General features: G+C 38.4%; 1 protein-coding gene across 4 annotated transcripts in view; it reads right to left on the bottom strand.

Annotated features, from left to right (window-relative positions):
• The window catches only part of MCC (MCC regulator of WNT signaling pathway), a 224,354-nt gene that overhangs the window by 63,885 nt on the left and 147,455 nt on the right, over positions 1–13,014 (bottom strand). For all 4 annotated transcript variants that reach the window (XR_008233829.1, XR_008233830.1, XR_008233831.1 and 1 more), the window contains 2 exons: positions 8,497–8,610; positions 1,456–1,598 (listed from right to left, as the gene is read on the bottom strand). Coding sequence is in view for 1 of the 4 variants with exons in the window: in XM_052778950.1 (XP_052634910.1) it covers positions 1,456–1,598; positions 8,497–8,610 (257 nt within the window). In the remaining 3 variants the exon portion in view is untranslated. The remainder of the gene's footprint in view (positions 1–1,455; positions 1,599–8,496; positions 8,611–13,014) is intronic.

Here is a 13,014-nt window from a genome sequence, read left to right as displayed (position 1 = left end):
ACAGTATCCACCCGATCCCAGTATTTTGTAACCGAACACCACTTGGTGTTTAGCTTGCCACAAGGACTCCAAAAAACCAATTTTTATGGATTCTATGTAGTATTTTTCTTAAATGTCACAGAGTTCTTCTGCCATTCAAGAAAAAAATATCAATGCAGCTCTCATGCTTCTCAGATTTTGCTTTCAAACTAGTCTTTTCAATTGGTAGAGCTTTACCAGAGAGGAGGGCAGGATGGGCTGCCATTATCATGCTGTAAAGAAAGGTGACTTGAAACAAGACTAATGGGAAGTTTGTCTGCAGAGGTATCAAGCATGAATGAACATGGCAGTCACAGGGATTTTTTCAGGTAAGTACTACCAGTTTAGAAAATACTTACCTGAAAAATCTCACCATGATCATCACTAGTTATGATCATCTCAGAGATGGAAATATTTCTCTTCTTAAATAACATCAACATAATGTGGTTCTATCACTGCTTTTATAGTGGTATATATGTGTGAAGACACTTTCTCTTATTTATGGTACACCAAACCTTTTTCTTTTTGTATATAAATATTTTCATGAAAGGTTAAGTAAGTAGTTGTTACAACATTGCCTGGTGCTAGGAGAAACATTTACAAGGGAGAACAAATGAAGCAGTTATCAAAAAACCTTGCAGCTAATAGGCAATTTGCTACACGGGCAGAGCACCATGTCAACACTACCTATGAAAAGTGTGAAATCTAATCTGATGTCCTCTAGAAAATCCATAGATTCTAGTAGTTTAGTTGCATCCTCATAAGCTAAACTGTCAAGAGGTCCTCCTCATTCTAGTCCAACTTCCTCTAGGTTGAGAATGGGTAAGAGCAAGTGAGGAAAAATGAAGTGTTTTCCTGTAGTCAAATGTAAAGTTTATTTTAAGACAGTAACAAGTAATGAACTAATGTAATCCCCCAAGCTTTGCTGCTCCAAAGACAGGCAACAGCATGATTTGTACCATTGTGTTTTTCACAAATACCAGTACAAGTAGATGGAAAACCTACTGAAATCCATTTGAGCCACATTCCTCTCCGCAAGTGACTTGGCTTAGGTGATCTATAGGATGCCACAAAATAAAGTTAAAAGCAGAGGTGCAGGCTGGATGGCTTCATCTTCCTTTATCCACCATTACTATCACTTATCTGGTACCTTGGCATGTATGTTACGCTAAAGGAATATTTAGATGGCACAGTGCAGTTCTTCACAGTGCTCATTAAGCTTTGCGAAGTGTGATTTTGCCATAGAGAATGTACCGCTTCTGAGCCTCGGGACGATACTCTGCAGAACACATACCTTAACTATAGGCGGCTACACAATACCAGTCATAACAAGCCTAACTACCTTAAAGTCATCATCAAATTATATTTAAAGTATAATTCACACCATGTTTTGCACCATTCTTACATTGGCCCAGAATATCGAGGAAGTTGCTGTACCTTATTGTTGTTCCCTGTAGTCGATCAATTTTCTTATTTAATTCGGCGATGATACTGTGCAGCTCTGTGATTCGTTCCTCATAGCGTAGTGTTGTTCGCTCCTGCACGTCTTCATGCTCTCTCATTAGGTGGGATTGTTCACACTGAAGCAGAGAAGCAAGGAACAGAAAGGGTCTTATGAATAACTGCATAGAGATCAGATACAAGGCAGAAGTGCACACTGTTAATGGTTTTCTTACTCATCAAACCAATACTGCCTTAGTAAGAGAAAAGGACAGACGCAAAATATTGACAGGTACACAAAGGTACACAATTACAAGATTTTAGGAACTGAAAGACTATGCAATGTACTTTTATTACTATTTTTTTCTAAAGGGCAGCAGTTGCCCTTCTTGCTTGAACAAAAAAATGCCATTTGCAACTCAAAATAGCTATAAATGTCTCATCTTTGAATCCGTGAACTTAATGATACATCATGAATCTTCAAGGATCTTCCCAACGTGGCCTGAATTAGAACAAGTCCTAAGGCAGAAACCACATTATTATAAAGAAAAGTAACCACACTTTGAGGATATGACTTCTTCTCTAGTATGAGTATTTGTTTTTATTAGCCTTTAAAGATAACATAGCATATTTTTTATTATTTTAATCCTCTACAATAAAATGCTTATTATTTGAACAATTGAAAGGCTACACGGCTGCTTGTTTTTTATACCTATCATGAAATCCTCCTTTTTCTTTCCAATAGAATTTTAAATCCAGCCTCTCTGGCTTACTCTTCACGCCAGCAAACACTCTACTTCAATTACAGCAAACAATTACAACCTACTGCAATTACAATGCAACAGTGCATGCTGATTGAAGTTATGCTTGGTAGTGGCTGGAAAGAGCAAGACTCCTAACTTCTTGCTTCTGGCCCCCTGCAGGAAACAGTCAAGCCTCCTTGCAACCACAGAATGGTATGTACTACGCTGTCAATAAAAGAAAAGTCACAAGCCAACTGACAGTATAAAAATCACACTCGTTAACTGAAGACCTGCAATGTAACGTCCTAGTAGCATTTCTAAAGGCTACAATTTATAGTATTGGATGAGGTCCTCCAACATTACTGTATCGAAACTTATTTTTTCAAATCAAGTAAACATTCTATACAGAGGTAACTCCCTCAACGCTTTGTATCATAAATATGAAAATTATACCCAAACTACCGGGTATGCCAGCATTTTCATAGTTTGCCCTTATACTTTCTGGCCACTCACATTCACAGCTTAAGAACATCATCTACATAAAAGGCTGCCTGAAAACTAGAATTTATGTTGAGTTTCAATTAACATTTTTATTTTAAATTTTAAATAAAATTTATTTCAACATTTTTAAATTCCAGGAATATGCACATTGAAAGGTAGCCCAGACATTAGAGCACCCTTCCACTGACTACAACAAGATGGTTTCTTACTCCAGCTGGAGTCAAAAGCATTTTCACCTACACTAAGACAAACAGATCATATCTTCACACTGAAGAGGAGAGCAAAGGGTCACATTTTAGAAGACTGATAATGTTCACCTGGCTTTTAAGACTTCCATGTTGGCAATTGACATGGTTATACACGTATATTATAATGATTTTTTATTGTAGGATCATTCCACAACTTATTTCTCACGTTTCCATATCTTAACATTGTATCTGGCTGAAGAACTACCACGGCTCTCAAAGTGCAGAATTAACACAGAGAAAATGTTTAACAAAAGCTTTAGAATATTTAAGTGCAATAAAGAGTTGCTTATTCTGCCCTTCTAAACCTAAATTTCCTCCGACACACATTGATACCCACAAATGCTACCTAAGCATTATCCAGATCAATCAATTACGTGCACTGTTTTTTTTCTTTTAAACCAAAATATGTTTCAGATGGGAGTGTGTAATAATTATTTTCAGACAATAAATAAAAACCCTACCACAACAATTTTTGTCTTTCTAAGCAGTGCACTGAAAAGCAGGATTTGTTTATCTTGAGTGAAGATATATGGACTCTTGCTAATGGACCTCAGCCACATTACCAGTCTTGCTTTCTGTTTTCTCCAGCCATTTCTCAGTCACCATTTTTCAGGATAACCATCATCTAGTGACAGACATACTTTGCGAACAACCAGCAGTCTGGCAATAGAAGACAATAGCTTCACATTTGGTTCTTTAAAAGGGCTCTTGGATTATCTTGCGCAAAAGTAACTGGAAAAAGGCAGAAAGGAAACCTTTGTGAAAGACAGGACATGATGCTAAGATGTACTGCTGTGCCTTGGAGGTGGGTAAAGAGTTATGCCTCATACGTTTTAGTCAGCCATGACAAGTCTCAACTAAAAAAGGAAAAAGCATCCAAACCATAGAATCATAGTTCAGTATGAATCCCAAAATGCAGCAATGGAAAATTCTTCTGGTTATACAGGATTGCTCCTTATTATGGCACATTCAACTCAAAGCTTAAAAGGAAAAAGAAAGAAATGCATTTTTTGGTACCCGTTGCTAAAGTTTTTTTCTGGGACACTGAACCTGTTCATCATCCTCTTTAGTTTGTGTCCTTTGAGTCTCTGAACAATGATATGACACCAGTTCCTATTTATTTCCAAGGTGTACACATTCAGCTCTTGCAATTTATTTGCATGTAACTCACATAAACTTTTTAAGATAAATACCTTACACCCTTTTCCTCATCCCTCTTCCAGCCTCATACTTCAGTTCTGATCAAAATCATTAAAAGCTCTAATTCTCTGAGAAAGCAAACACAGGGGTAATCCACTTAGAGGACGCAAAAGATGAGCAATTGTTGAGGTTGGGGAAGAAGTGTCCAGCACAGTTCTCAGTGTAAGTGACCCTTAGCTGGTTTTTGATACAGACTAAAAAGGTTATTTCAATTACAGTATAAATTAACAATGCCTGGAAACACCTTTTTCTGACATCTTGATGCTGGGAAACAACCACAAGAGCAAGAAGAGTATGAGGGAGAAGGATGATAAGAGAAAATATTTTAACCCAAGGATATTGTCTCAACACATGATTCTACTGCCTATTAATGTACACAAATTCCTAGCACAGTACGTACTACCAGTGCAAACCTTTATGTTAAATTTGCAGTGTTCAGTCAGAGGACAAAGAAAGAACCACCAGCAGCAGTGGTTGGTAAGAGATCCCCCAGTGCCTCAGGCCCTGTAGAGATAAACACTGGCAATGGCATTGTTCACCAAGAATACAAGTCATTACCTGAATGAGCCACAATGATAAACCTGTCTAACAGGCTCACAGAAGCTGAAAATATTTGCTCAACTAATACAGTATTTTAATTTAAGGGGAGTGGCAGATTTTAAAGTGGCAATACATTCACCTAATTTTAAGTATAAACACAAGTCCATCGTGCCAAATCCTCAATCATGAAAACATGCATGGTCAGAATTAATTGTTTGGTTGTATATTGTGTGTATACTTGATGTGGAAGAAGAATACAAGTACACAGGACTAATCCATGCAAGATAAGGACATCACACAACAGAACGAGTAATTTCAACATACATCCGAACACCATGCATTTGTATTTCGAGTTACTTTGTGAAATGAGAAACTGAAGCCTTCCTGTAAAGTTCACATATTCTTATATGCCTACAGAGTGTTAGTTTTATTCTTATACTGAAATTCTTTTGTGCCCCCCTAAATTCTGAATAATTGAGAGGATGGTAAAGAATTATTACTGCAGTAATGGGACTTACTGCTGTGTCATACAGGATCCAGAATAATGCAGCACAGTCTTTGTTACCCTGTGTTTAGAGCTATTGTAAAATTCCAGAATTACAAGGACTACCTTGTGAAAGGAGATGAAACAATAAGAAAGATGTAGTAAGTGAATTGTCTATTCTTGTTGTACTTGCTGAAACGTTCAGCATGTCATTAAATCCCATGTTCTATCACAAAACTGCAGAACTCAGTGTCACAGGATGTAAGAGATGCGAAGAACGTGGATGGCTTAGGAAGAAGATTAGATAAATCCATGGAGGATAGGACCATGGAGGACTATTAAATGTGATGCAGCCTCCTGCTCACAGATGTTTGCGGAAAGGTGGGGGCTATGAAGGAGCACAACTCTCCATATGCGTTTCTTAGGCTCTCCCTTCAGACATCCACTATTTATCATTATCAAAGCCAGGATACCGTGCAAGACAGAACTACTAGAAAGCACTACTTTTTCTTCTCACAACTACAGAAACATTTCTGGAGGAAGACATTAGTTGTGGTTGACCAGTACTTCACAGTAAATTTCATTCAAGAGATCACTCCATTGCCAAATTGTACACCGATACTAACATAGAGATAAGGAGACCTGCTGTCTTACTGAATAATAAAAGGGTGTAGGCAAATGCTGTAACAGGTCTCCACAGACTGCAGTTTTGGAAATGAGCATGATACAACAACCAGTAACCAATTACATCCTTTCACAAAATTTTAAGCACAGGCTATCCAACTATCTTTCTTCACCATTTGTCACCTATTACTTGAATTGTGGTTCCCCAAATCACCTCCACTCTGCACATCACTAATCCTTTCTTCCAAAGTGTCTCACATGCCTAAAGAAATGATGAGAAAGGTAATACCATAAATGTGTTTTAAGAGCTGTTTGTTCCAGAGAGCATTTACCACGCCAGCTGAAATGAAACATGCACTGCCTTTGTAAGTATAGTCCAGATGCAGAATAGAGATTTAATACTGACCCACTAGCATCCAAATATGGTCATGCAGAACCTCAAACACCTCTCATTTAATTTATGCCTTCTGAACCTCTGATTCGCATTAGTGAGGAAGAAATGCATCAGAAAGAGGTTGTAGAGGAAACAATTATATGATATGATACATGATATTAATTTGGATGAATCTCTGTGGAGTGGGAGAAAAAGTTCAAAAAATTATGTTAAGTGGAGCATCTACTTGGAAGTGATGCAGTTAGAAAAAGAAGAAAAGATAAAGTGGTTTCACCAGAGCCTGTCTAGTACTCAAGCACAGCCAACACACTGAACATATGAGTTGTGCTTGTTTAATGGCTTATTCCTTAAGGAAGGTTGTATTTTATTTAGTACACACCCCAAAAATTTTCTATCCACTTGAGGGCTTTTAAAAAAAAACAAAACAAAACTTGAAAAGAGCCAAAACATTAAAACTTCATAGAAATTGTTCATTCAAAAGGAATTTTTTAATCTGAAAGCTAGCTAGCATGCTAGCTTTCAGATATTATTTTATGTTATGCACAGTTCGGGTAGCCGTCATCACTACGTCTGTGTTCACAGGTACACAGCCCAAGATCACGTAAAAACCCTCAGCATTACAAACTGAGCACTACGTACACATGCGTAATTGATAACCCATCAAAGAAAACACCAAACAATCTTGTGCTGACAGAGCACATGTTAATTGGGATTAAGGACTGATCCTTAATCCCAGTCACCATCAATAGGGATTCATCACTGTATGGGAGCACCTACAAGGCACTCTTCATTGGCTGAGAGATGATACATGTATTTTTAAACAAAGATCTGGAAATAAAACTAAAACGCTAACAAAAACCTGTGGTCAGCACAAGACTCTGCAGAGTTGTAAGTAATAACAAAGTCAGTGTAGTCACGCAGAATGACGTGGATCATTTGGACACGGTGGATCCATCCGACTGTTTAATGATTGCCAAATGCAGCCTCATATCAAACTGTATGTCAGAAAGAGGACTCTATCTCAGAGTGCAGCAGAAATTAGAAAAGGCTCTCAGGATTATAGCTGATAAACAATGTTAACTCCCAGCATGGCTCTGGCTCACATATCGAGGGAAATAAAAACATAAAAGTGTTTTTTATTTCTGGATGTTGCATTGGCGGTCTGCATTAAGAGTATCACTTACAAGCCCCAAAACCTTAAAGGTAGCTGAAAAAACATCAGAGAATGCAGACAAGGGCCAAAATATGGTTGGAGGACTGAAGGAAGAGCCTTAAAATCTAGACTGCTTAAACATTTCTACATTTGGCTTGAGTTTAAGTAACACACAGTTACAAGACCCTACCAAAATACACTGAATACTGAAGACTCTAAATTCACAAAATCACAGAATGGCTGAGGTTGACAGGGACCTCTGGAGGTCATTCATCCAACCCCTTACCCAACTCAGGGAGGGTCACCTAGAGCAGGTTGCCCAAGACCAGGTCCAGGTGGCCTGAGGACTTCCACGGCTGGAGATTCCACAGCCTCTCTGGGCAACAAATAAGATGCTATACTTTACAGGGCAAAACGCTTTGACTGTCTCTATAGAAGTATAAATGATTATATATTTTGAATTAGTTTTGAAATGTAAGTACTTATAAAAGGTATTGGCCAGAATGACAGTATCTGAAAACAAAGGTTTTGTTTATAGAAGAGAGAAACATTAAGAACAATAGGTCAGTTTTCCCTGTTTGCATTTGCCTCTCTGCATACATCTTGATCTGAGAAGATCTTTTTTTTTTTTTTAGAGCTGTGAAACCATTAGAGTTCAGACCTTATTCTTATTTAAACCCTTGGCTTTCCACTGACCGTGTTTTCCACCACAGGTACATACAAACTGGCTTACTAGAAGCTAGACTGAGATCACAAACAATTTCTCACAAACCACCAAACCATTGCCAACTGGCAATAGCTTTAACGTGTGCTGTGTTTGAATCTGACCCAGGAGTGAAAGGCTCTGCAATCAGTTACCTAATCGACTGAGAGTATGCTGCAATTTTTATATTCTAAAATATTTCTAAGCAGTTGCTGTTTATATTGGCTTCAAAACAAAACTAATTCTTTCTTGGTATTTTTTAGAAGAATGTCATCAGCACATAAAACTTAAAATCCACAGCATCTATGTTTCTTGCAGTCTTAAAATTCTTTTCACTTGTGACATTGTCCAGATATTTTATCCTCTCCCCACGCACCATATTCCTCTCTGAAGAACAAGGACAACAGAAAACCAAGGACCATCTTCAGAATCTCGAACTATTGCTCACCTGTGCCTTTGCCAATTTCTTTTCCAGTAGGTCACGCTCCCTTTCTGTTTGTTGTAGACGTTTATTAAGCTCCACTATGTCTCCCTTTAATGAAGCCAGGGCTGCCAAATGAAGCTAGAAAACAAAAGGAAAGAAACAAATTAACCAACTCACAAGCCATGTAGCAGTAGCATTTGAAAGAAGATATAGTATTATACAGCACCTATGACATCTGTGGATTTCTGCAGTAGTTAACAGGAACTTTACTGTAACGAGTCTGAAAGAAATCCACATGCTACTGAATACTTTTTACATGGAATTCTCCTCTCCAGACAGCACACACATTCCTTCACCAGAAAACACATTATAAGGATAAATACAACGAAGTATAGTCCAGTTGGAAACATGTAGATTAGTTCTAACATTAGTTTAATAGGAAGCAGCTCGAGTCTGGTATTATAAAACCTTACATTCAATGTTGACTCAGATTTGTATTATAAAAGAAGGCGTATCATGTTTTGATGCCTTCAGACATATATAGGTTATCGGTTTGGTGAAGGGAGTAACTCCATGCATAGGATTTAGTTTTATTTTGCAACTAAAGCTTGCTCCACTTTGAGCTACTGCTCTGTACTTATTGTTCTCCTTGGTCCCACGTCAGTGAGTTTCAGTGATTCTCATCTACTGAAGCCAAACATGAAGAACCTGAACTGTTTTTCTTTCTGCAGTAGATCCTTCTGATGGAAGACGTTCTATGTTTCTGATAGCATGGGGAAATACATAGCAGACTGGGATAACTAACATCATCTAAATTACGTTAGCTACACAACTTAGAAATCAAGAACAATTCCCAAAAGAATCCTGCACTTGTAACTCATTCACACTCTCTTCCTGTCCTTAAATATCCCATTCATCGTTACACCGAAGGCATCAGCTAGAATTCAACACTTAGTATTGACAACTACAACCAAAAAGGCCCGGAGGAAAACTAGACACTAATACTGAAGTCTTTCTTTGTAGTAGTAAAGAAACAACTCCCTAGTTATACTGGGTGAGAAAACAAAAGTGACCTTTCACACTGGACCAAGTAACACAGCAAACAGCACTCTGCGGCCAAGATTCAGACTGAAACACAAACCCTGTTTCCAGTCCTCCGGCCAGTTTCAGTCCTTCACGCCGACATTTTATTCGGCAGGTCACTTTTAAGTTATTTTTCTTGTTCCATTTCCAGTCAATCTGCTAACACATCCTATTTTGGTATCAGTTTTACCTTTACAGTACTGGAAACCAGCAAAACCATAGGTGTTTCCATGTACTGACGTGTGAAAGTAGCTGTATGACAGTTATGGCAGCAGAGAGACTAGATCATTTGGCAACAGCTCCTTCACATACAGTATTCCCATTGTTACACAAAAGGCTTCAAGACAGAAAACATAATTTCATAAAGATTTTTAGATGTGAATTCTTCAGTTTTAAGTGCAGCATAACTAGTTATGCTAGAAGCTCTGGACATCCTCATTTGTGAGTTCAGTTGAAAGCATTTTTATTATGTCAGCTCCACAAACGTCTTATGCACGTGCAGCTATTCATTTCAGTACAAATATACATGCACACATTTTTATGTTGCAGCAGGTTTAAGATTCTCAAGGCAGCCTCATTTTTCAAGTGAAAAAACAGTAATTCAGGCCTGCTACAGGCTTATGCTACACAGCTGCTTTCAAGAATGTACGCTGAAGTCTCTTAATAAACCAGAGACACCCTGAATATCTGTAAGTATTTTTGGCCTTCAGCAGAGGCCTTCCTTCCTACCACAGGAAACTATGCACTGGTTTTACAGTGTGGAGAAACAAGAACCAGCCTAATTATACCAATCCGTTCATAATTGACTTCCAATTTTCAGGAAAGCTGGTGAATTTATCTGTATCTGTTATCTGGCCACTGTTTCACCTTATTCCCTTAACAGAGGGGAAGTGTTGCAATGAAGCTCACCAGTTTGTTCATGAGATATTGCATTCTTCACCACAGCTTTCAAATAATACAGGAAAAAATGGCTGCAATTCTCTAAATTGAATAAAACAATGCTACATAGTCAAGTAAGTATCATTCCCTTTCGTACACGATAATCAAATAATCACCAGCTGTGGTTTTAATTAAATACCAGACCAATAATGTCCATACACATGGCGCTGTAATATAAAAGGACACCGTTAATCTAAAAATCCTCAAAGAAAAACAACTTGTTCTCTGAACAGTGGAACTAACGAGGCGGATCTTCTATGGATTTGTCTTTGTCCTCTTCCCACACTGTAGTCAGCTCAGCTCTTCGTGTCCGCTAGCACACCCCAAACTGGGTAAGAAACAGCATGAATTGTGTCTGTCTAGTTTTATAGCAACACTACTGCCTAGCCCGGCAGCTCTTGCCAAACAAGAGTACCTGATATAGGGTCTCTCTTCTCCAAGTAACCAAAGGATTTCTTTACTAATTACAAGGGAAGTTTGTCGCATCTTCTACTACCCAAAATTATCCTTTCCTTTCATAAAGTGGACCAGTCCACTTTCCGAGTACTAATAAAGCAATGAAAAAAAAAAAAAAAGTTACTGAAAGGGCAGACTAGACAACAGGAAGTTATCATACCCAGAGGAGGGCTGCTTGGGATGCTCTGGTTTCACGCAGGTATCCAGGGCACACGGCAGTAAGTCATATGCAAGGGGTGCCTCCAGCTACTGCTGCCATACATAATAAGGTTAACACAACTAGTGTAGCTGTGTATTCTTGGCAGAGCCAAGCTCTCCATCCCAATTCCTTAAAAAAGGTGTTAGAAAGTATTGCTGCATCTTCCCCTAAGGTGTGAGTGTTCCCACAGACCATGGTTCCCGGTGTGTTTGTATAGCACACAGCCAAGTGGGAACTGGAACATGGATCTTTGGATGCTGCTGTAACACAAAGAAGGAAACATCTGAGCAAAGAGCTACAGTCAACAAAAGAGACCCTGGGAAAAAAAAGCTCACATTTAGAATTCAAATTTAATAATCCAAACTCTTGAAGTTGGAAAGATTCCATTTAAAAATCTCAACCGGAAGGCAGCAGGTCAGTCACAACTGTAACTCTGCAGCATGGAATCACTATGGGATATGACAACTGAGAAAGAGAGAGGAGAATGGAGGTAGCCATATGGCATACTGCTTTTTTTCTCCCCTCAGCAAACAGTTATTGACAAGGCAGAGCTACTATCACTAACATTCATAACAGACATTTATAGTTCAAGGTGGGCTGCCTCTAAATGATACATGATTATGAAACAGGTAAAAAGTTTGTAAAAATTAACGCAGACATCACAAAGATTTCTGTACAACATATTGGTCCGAACCTTTAAGCAACAGCTCCCACAGAGAACTACGTCATGCAGAGAAAACAGTTCATTAACAAAGCCTCCATTATTCATAAACTTTATACTGATCCAATACAGCTACTGTTGAATTCCACCAGGAAAAAAAACCACTACGTGATGCTGATGCACCCAAACTGTCCAACAGGACAGGCAAGGTCAACACATGCGAGAGCAATGATTGAAAAGGGATCAGACAAGCCAACCAACTTGTTTCTCTACCATCATCCAAGGAAATAAGAATTCCTTCAGAAACGAAATCAGATGCATAGTATTAATAAAAAATGCATCACCTATCTTAACTTAGAAGCTACAATTTCTGTGAATTTTTCTGCAAGGACAACAGCAGGTTGTTTACTGAAACACATATACACCACATTTTATACCCAATACTACCGTGCCCGATTCTTATATATTAAGTATATAATAACAGTTACTATATTATTATTATTAATATAAAATAACAAACTGTGCATAGCATGCTATCTTTAAAATGCAAACCACTGTACAGCTAAGTTTTGAAAAATACAATAATTGAAAAAAAATAAGCACAAGCTTAGGAAAAGCAACCTCCTGACCTTTCTTCCAGCCTCCTTTATGACTGCAGTCTCTTCCCCATTATACCTGCTTCTACAAACATCTCATACAACACTGCAGACATGATTTAATGATGTATATTTTGCACAGTGCTTTAAACACTGCTTTTGGTGCTGGGCTTTGTGAAATATTCTATGCGGGTACAATTAAAAACACTATTTGCTGGCAGTGAGGTTTCTCAGGAATTTTGTGGGGAAAAGAATACAGAAGTGGATGGGATAGTAGTATCAACTGAATGCCAAGGAAGTGGGGGACTACCAACAGGTCTGTAGTACATATTGCTGGGAGCGTTCTGAGGCCATGAACAAAACAAGAGAAAGATGCAAAGGGCAATGAAGGAGGGTGCTGAAAAAATGACAGGTTAAGGTTAAAGCACTCCAAAGCAGTACAATTACTCTTATAGTCAGCATTTTCCCCTGCCAATGTGAACTGTGATACTCACCAGGAAGTTCGATCCACAGTTTTCTTTCCCTCAGCCTGGAACCAGACTAATTAAACCATATTGCTGCAACCAGTTGTACTCACTGCCTATGTTTGCTATTTTCAACAGAGAAAT

This window comes from Harpia harpyja, chromosome Z (genome assembly GCF_026419915.1).
Source record: "Harpia harpyja isolate bHarHar1 chromosome Z, bHarHar1 primary haplotype, whole genome shotgun sequence".
NCBI lineage: Eukaryota > Metazoa > Chordata > Aves > Accipitriformes > Accipitridae > Harpia > Harpia harpyja.
Note: the sequence above shows the minus strand (reverse complement) of the source record. Positions and strands in the feature narration are given on the sequence as shown.